This window comes from Triticum urartu, chromosome 2A, assembly GCF_056163025.1.
Source record: "Triticum urartu cultivar PI428250 chromosome 2A, HENAU_Tu73, whole genome shotgun sequence".
In the NCBI taxonomy this organism is placed as follows: Eukaryota; Viridiplantae; Streptophyta; class Magnoliopsida; order Poales; family Poaceae; genus Triticum; species Triticum urartu.
Window position 1 is genome coordinate 289,884,502 of NC_141874.1, and position 7,829 is coordinate 289,892,330.

Sequence of the window (7,829 nt, forward strand, 5' to 3'; positions counted from 1 at the left end):
GATTTCACCCGGAACACTTCCGATGTCCAAACATAGGCTTCCAATATATCAATCTTTATGTCTCGACCATTTCGAGACTCCTCGTCATGTCCGTGATCACATCCGGGACTCTGAACAACCTTCGGTACATCAAAATGCATAAACTCATAATAACTGTCATCGTAACGTTAAGCGTGCGGACCCTACGGTTCGAGAACAATGTAGACATGACCGAGACACGTCTCCGGTCAATAACCAATAGCGGGACCTGGATGCCCATATTGGCTCCTACATATTCTACGAAGATCTTTGTCGGTCAGACCGCATAACAACATACGTTGTTCCTTTTGTCATCGGTATGTTACTTGCCCGAGATTCGATTGTCGGTATCCAATACCTAGTTCAATCTCGTTACCGGCAAGTCTCTTTACTCGTTCTGTAATACATCATTTCACAACTAACATATTAGTTGTAATGCTTGCAAGGCTTATGTGATGTGTATTACTGAGAGGGCCCAGAGATACCTCTCCGACAATCGGAGTGACAAAACCTAATCTCGAAATACGCCAACCCAACATGTACCATTGGAGACACCTGTAGTACTCCTTTATAATCACCCAGTTACATTGTGACGTTTGGTAGTACCCAAAGTGTTCCTCCGATAAACGGGAGTTGCATAATCTCATAGTTATAGGAACATGTATAAGTCATGAAGAAAGCAATAGCGACATACTAAACGATCGGGTGCTAAGCTAATGGAATGGGTCATGTCAATCAGATCATTCAACTAATGATGTGACCTCATTAATCAAATAACAACTCATTGTTCATGGTTAGGAAACATAACCATCTTTGATTAACGAGCTAGTCAAGCAGAGGCATACTAGTGACACTTTGTTTGTCTATGTATTCACACATGTATTATGTTTCCGGTTAATACAATTCTAGCATGAAAATAAACATTTATCATGATTATAAGGAAATAAATAATAACTTTATTATTGCCTCTAGGGCATATTTCCTTCACCTCTTCCATTCAAAAACCACCTCCAGCAAGTGAAGGTGCTGCGGATAACTAGATCGATGGAGGAGTACAAACGATACATGTGTCTCGTAGGCGGCCACCCTGTGAAGCTAGCTAGGATGTTGGAGATACAGTCTTGGTTTGACAACCCGAAGCAATTAGCGGCGACGGTGAAAACGATGTTAAAATATCTGGAAAATAGCGAAAAGGAGGCGATACACCAGGAGTGAGTCACGCGGGAGTACATAGAGCTGCTCCTCTTGGCCATAGAGCAAATAAATTCACCGGATCCGATCATGAGGCTACTGTGGTGGGAGTATATATCCAAGATGGAGCATCCACCCGAGATTGAAGGATCAAGCATCTACACAATGTCGTTTGTGAGGGTACCGTGACAGAGCAAGCCGGTGGAGTCTTCGTCGACTAAACCCAACTACAAGTAGAGAAAAACAATTGGCGCGATGACGCTTCCCCGTCCTCTCCTTCGCCGTTCACCTCATCCCACAGGGCAGCTACCTACCGCCGAGGAATAGGAGGGGACTCCCCACCCAAAGAGTCTGAGGAGGAGCTTAGGGTTGTTAGTATTTGCAGGTTGTGTTTTGCGTTTCAAATTTGAGAGTACTTTCAGATATGAATGTCTTTTGAATTTCAGATTTGTAGTATTGAGCTTATGAAGTATTTTATAAATTCTGGAGATCTATTTCTAGCACTTTAAAGATGTAGTTTCATATAAAAGTGCAGACAATCTGATTCTCAGAGAAGAAACAACAAGTTTCAGTTTCAGATAAGAAACAACAAGTTTCTGAGGCAGAGCATTTATATTAACATGTCCTTTTAAAACAGGGATAACATCATGTTGGAAGTTTCATTCATTGTCAGAAATGGAACTACCAGCCAGTTAACATCATGCTAATCAACATTCATGCATAGCACATCTTCATATGATACAAAGTAAAAAAAATATGCTATTTTCAAAATGCCCACATAATGGTGAGTGTTTTGGAGGTGGTGTGCATAGATGACCATGGGCACCCACATGTCAAAGGAAGAGGTAATTTTTTGGATATTTTCACTGCATCAGGTGGAATCGAATTCAGGCGGAGCAGCGGTTGGGGAGTGGAACTTGGCCACTGGGCTACTCTAGTACTTTTGCTAGAAATTAGGCACAACATCTACCACTGTTGTAGCACGTCTATGGCCCTACCAGATCCATAGTCGTATGCAAGCAAGTGCCTCATTGAAAAAATACTTCCTCCTAATGCTATACTGACGTTGGGGGCCACGGGTTTGTCAACGTAGTTACTAAGGGAGATAAATTTACAATGAAGCTAGTCATCGGGGAGCTGGCATGTATCATTTATTATCAGTTGGCGAACAAGTATCAGCTGGGTTATGGGCTACCCAGTCTAGGCTTTCTTTTGTAACATGTGCAGCCCACGAGATGTCGGTTTGTATTTGTTTGAGGGTCGTGATGCATCGACCGGCCTATGGCCCTCCCAACCTAGGATTTGTTTTTTCTTAAACATCCGTTGCCTAACTTATGTATTTTTTTGAAGAAAATGCAGAGGTTTTTCTATTTTTCTATATAAGAATAGGAACGCCAAGTCCAACTTATGTTTCCCTTCTAACTATATTATATATGTTTATATTATTTCATATGTTATTATATATTACTGTTATTATCATCATATATATAACAGATACTTACATATATAAGAAAAAAATTGATGTATTATGAAATTATAAAATAAATGTTTAACAATAAAATCCTGGTTTTTTTTTACTTAAGGTCAACGAAAATACGGGTGATTTTGTACAAAAGCTTGGTAAGGTTTAAGGATAAATGTCAATAAAGAACTTATTATGTAAATATATTTAAAACAAAATGCCTAGCCCCTATTTATTTTTTGATAACATTGTTGCAGCCAACCCAACATTATAATTAGAACCAGCGCAGCAAAATCGTGTATGTCGAGAAAGTGCAAATGGGCTGTAATTTTTTAGGAAAAAAATAAATGGGCCGCATGGATGCTACATTATTTGTTCACCCAAGCCAGCAAAATCATATATTTCTAGAAAGTGCAAATGGGTTGTAGTTTAAAAAAACATTAATCGATCGCATGGACGCTACATCATTTGTTCATCCAACGCAGCGAATGGACTGTAAATTCTTCACAGGCACTGGGCCTTGCTTCATAGGCACCGGGCCTTGCTTCATGGGTAGAACTTCCTGAGGTGCTTGATGTTCCAGGCGTTCTGGATGGGGACCCCGTCCTGCGTCTCCAGGCGCACGGCGCCAGCCCTGGAGACGTGGGCGACCCGAAACGGGCCCTCCCACATGGGCGAGAGCTTGTGCAGCCCTTCCCTAGAGAGCACCCACCTCAAGACAAGGTCACCCACCTCGAGCGTCCTGGAGCGGACGCTGCGGTAGTGGTACCGCCGCAACGCCTGCTGGTACCTCGCAGCTTGGAGCAAGGCTTCGCGGCGGCGTTCCTCCCCTAGCACGAGATCCATCCCCCGCATGGCGTCCTGTCGCGTTTCATCAAATGCCAGGACCTGCGCAGAGCGATGCTTGACATCGTGTGGGAGAAACGCTTCTGCTCCGTAGACGAGGAAGAACGGGGTTTCACCTGTCGGTCTGGTGGCGGTGGTGCAGATGGACAACAACACGGACTGGAGCTCGTCGTGCCATCCCCTGCCGCAGGCCTCGAGCTTCTTCCTGAAGGTCCTAGTCTGAGACCCCTCAGGACTTCCGTGTTGACGCGTTCGGCTTGGCCGTTGCTCCTATGGTGTGCCATGGAGGCGTAGCAGATCAGCGTCCCAAGGTTAGCACAATTTGTTTTGAAGAGATTGCTAGTGAATTGTGAACCATTGTCGGTGATGATGCGATTAGGGACCCCAAACCGGCTCGCAATGCCCTTGATGAAGTTGACTGCTGACCCGGCTGGGATGGTGCAGACGGCTTCCACTTCCGCCCACTTGGTGAACTTGTCGATGGCGACATAGAGGTAGCGGTAACCTCCAGGCGCTCGAGGGAATGGACATTGGATATCCAGCCCCCATACTATGAACGGCCATGAGAGCGGGATAGTCTGGAGGCTCTGAGTCGGCTGGTGGATCTGCTTGGCGTGGAATTGGCAAGCCTCGCAGGACTTCACCAGCTCAGCCACGTCATTGAGTGCTATGGGCCAGTAGAACCCACTGCGGAAAGCCTTGCCAACCAAGGTGCGCGACGACGAGTGGTGCGCGCAGTCTCCGCCATGTATGTCAGCCAGCAACTCCTTCCCCTGTTCCCTGGAAATGCATCATAGAGAAACATCATTTGGTCGCTTCATGTATAGCTCACCGTTCTGAATGCAGTATGTCGTAGCCTGTCGGGACACATGCTTCGCGTCTTCCTCCTTCTCCGGCAACATGCCTTGCGTCAGGTATGCCTTGAACTGGTCGATCCAGCACCCCTCCTAAGGCTCGAGTGCTAAGAGGAGGCGCGCTCTTGAGGTCGGGCCGCAGGCGGGGGCCCCCGAGGCTGGTGGCTGAGGGAGCCCCTCCCGAGGCGGCGCTGGCGCCGCTGGCTGAGGTCCTGCTGAAGGCTTGAAGAGTCGTACCTCAAAGACACTAGGTTCTTGGGCCAGCTGCTTGGATGCTCTTCTAGCGATGTCATCGGCCTCTTGGTTGGTGCCACATAGCACATGCTGCAGCTCCAGGCCTAGGAACTGCTTCTCCATTTTGCGTACCTCCGCGAGATATGCTTCCATGTGCTCGTCCTTTGGCTCATACACATTGTTGGAGAAGTAGACGAGGAGCTGCGAGTCTCCCTTGACGGTGAGGCGCTTCACTCCCAGGGCCGCCGCCGACTTGAGGCCGGCGATGAGGCCCTCGTACTCTGCGATGTTGTTGGAGACCTTCTTGCCCCGCTGGAAGCAGCGCTGCAAGGCGTAGTACAGTTTGTCCTGAGTGGGCAAGATGAGTACGGCTCCAGCACCCGCGCCCCGGAGCGCGAACGCGCCATCGAAGTACATGACCCAGCCGTCTAGCGCTTCATTCCCTGGTGAGAGGGATCGGTTCTCGCTTTCTTCGAGCTCTGGTGCATCGGTCCATTCTGCCACAAAATCGGTGAGCGCTGCGCCCTTGATGACCCTGGTTGTGCTGAACTCCATGTCAAATGCTTGCAGCTCAATGTTCCATTTGGCGACCCTCCCCCGCAGCATTGGGGCTCCTGAGCACTCTCTCCGATGGGTAGGCTAAGACGACCTTGATGGGGTGACCCTAGAAGTAGTGTCGCAACTTACGCGAGGCCACCAGGAGCACGAGCAAGAGCCTCTGAGGAGTGGGATATCGCGCCCTCGCATCTCGCAGCACCGTGCTGACGAAGCATACCGGGTGCTCGACAAGGGTGGGAGAGCAGAAAGAGTTTTTGGCTCCCGGGGACTAAGGTGTTTCCTATGGATCTCCAGCTCCTGTGGCTTGACAACTAGCCGGTCCGTCCGCCACCTCAGGAACATCATCTTGGTGTTGTGCAGCCTTATTCGGCTTAGCGGCTTTATTTGGCAAGCCCTTGACTCGGGGCTCCTCTCGGAGGGTCACCAGCGCCGCGCTAGTGGAATGGAGTGTGGCAGACAGGTAGAGCACCAAGGGCTCGCGACGACGAGGCGCCACCATCACCGGCGGGCTGGTCAAGTATCTCTTGAGGTCTTGAAATGCTAGGTCGGCCTCGGGGGTCCACTCAAACGGACCCTTCTTCTTCATCAGCTTGAAAAATGGCAGGGCGCGCACCCCCAACTTGGAGATGAAGCGCCCCAGCGAAGTCACGCAGCCTGGAAGCTTCTGCATCTCTCTGAGGTCTTGTGGTGGACTCATATCTTCGATTGCCTTGACCTTCTCCAGGTTGGTCTCGATCCCTCTATGGGATACGAGGAAGCCCAGTAGCTTGCCGGAAGGGACACCAAACACGCATTTGTTTGGATTGAGCCACAGTTCCACCTGGTGCAGGCTCGCGGAGGTCTCCTCCAGGTCCTGAATCAAAGTTCTTGGCTCCCGAGATTTTACCACAATGTCGTCGACGTAGGCCTCAGCGTTCCTCCCGAGCTGCTGCCCCAAGGCGATGTGCATCAGTCACTGGAAGGTTGCTCCTGCGTTGTGCAGTCCGAATGGCATGCAAGTGTAGCAGTATACCCCGCATGGGGTTAAGAAAGCTGCTTTTCCATATCTTCCCCTGCCATCTTGATCTGGTGGTATACTGAGAACGCATCCGGGAAGCACAGCAGGTCACACTCCGCGATGGAGTCAACAATCTGGTCAATGCGCGGTAGTGGAAATGGGTCCTGAGGGAAGGCCTTGTTGAGGTTGGTGAAGTCGACACACATGCATTCCTTTCCTCCTTTCTGCGGCGCAACGACCGGATTTTCCAGCCACTCCGGGTACCGGACCTCGCGAATGACACCTGCTGCCTCCAGCTTGCGGGTTTCCTGAATGATGAAAGACCGCTTCTCCGTGGATTGTTGCCTCGCCTTGTACTTCACAGGGTGCACATTGGGGCACACCTTCAGATGATGTTCAATTACTCCTCTCGGGACCCCAACTAGCTGCTTGGGCTCCTAGGCGAATACTCCCTTGTTCGCTCATAGGAAGTCCACCAACTCCTTCTCTTGAGCTGGGGCAAGGTCGGAGCCCATGATAAAGGTAGCGCAGCGGCCCCGTCCACGCTGACCAGTATCTGCTTCATCTTGGCTTGACCTTGGGTGAACAACTGCTTCTTCTTGGTCGGCACAGCCCCCTTGGCCCTAGGCGTGGCCTTGCTGGCCGGGCAAGCTGCCGCCATGGCTCTGACGGCTAGTTGAGGGCCGCCACGGCTTCCTTGGTGTCCCCAGCCATGGTAAGGATGCCGTTGCTTCCTGGCATCTTCATGAGGTTGAAGGCAGGATGGGTCGTTTCCATGAACTGGGCCAGCGCCGGGTACCTAAGGATGGCATTATACGGCAAACCGATGCGGGCGATGTCGAAGTCGATTAGCTCGGTGCGGTAGTTGTCGCGCGTGCCGAAAGTCACGGGGAGACGGATTTGCCCCAGCGGGCTGGAGGAGCCGCCGCCGACTCCGAAGAAGGACCGGCTGGGGCGGAGCCACTAGAGCAGTACGTGAAGAAGACTAAAGGCCTACATAGAGAGCACGTTGAGGCCGGCTTCACCGTCAATGAGGGTCTTGGTGACGGGTACACTGCAGATGGTCGGCGTGCAAAGCATTGGAAGCAAACCCGAGCTGACGGTGTGATCCTCTAAGTCAAAGATCCTCTAAGTCAAAGATCAGGTCGGCCTTGGGCGCCGCCCACCACGGGGGAGCCCCCTGCCGCATGGAGGCGGCGTTGATCTGGCGAAAGAACGGCATGATGTGACGGTCCGTGGGTGGCGCTTGCGAGCCACCGAGGAGAGCCGCGATGACCGGGGGCGCTGGTCCCCCGAAGCGCGTGATGAAGAGGTCGCGTGGCTCCTCCCAAGAGGTCACGGAGGATTCTGGCAGGTGGAGGAGCCACACGCGCGATACACCGGCGAGGGCCATCGGGAACCAATTGGCCATGATCTTGTCGTCGCCCTCGGCCTCAAGGACAGCCCCCTTGTACGCCAGTAGAAAGGCCGCCGGATCCACCGCACCATCGTAATGGGGCGACATCTTCGGATTGAACTTGTGCGGCCACTTCACCCGCCGCAAGGCGGGGGTGAAGGCCCGGAGCCCCCCGGCGCCGCGGAGGGCGTTTGTCGATCCAGTCGGGGAAGAGGCAGCGTCCATGAGAGTTGGTCGGAGAGGCGAGGCTGTCGAGGCTGTCGAGGTACCTGA

General features: G+C 51.4%; 1 protein-coding gene across 1 annotated transcript; it reads right to left on the reverse strand.

Moving 5' to 3' along the window:
* Window positions 1–4,464: 4,464 nt before the first annotated feature.
* On the reverse strand, window positions 4,465–5,211 carry LOC147984855 (uncharacterized). Its single transcript, XM_087541290.1, has one exon. The coding sequence runs from the start codon at window positions 5,209–5,211 to the stop codon at window positions 4,465–4,467; it is 747 nt and encodes a 248-aa protein (XP_087397416.1).
* Window positions 5,212–7,829: the final 2,618 nt, after the last annotated feature.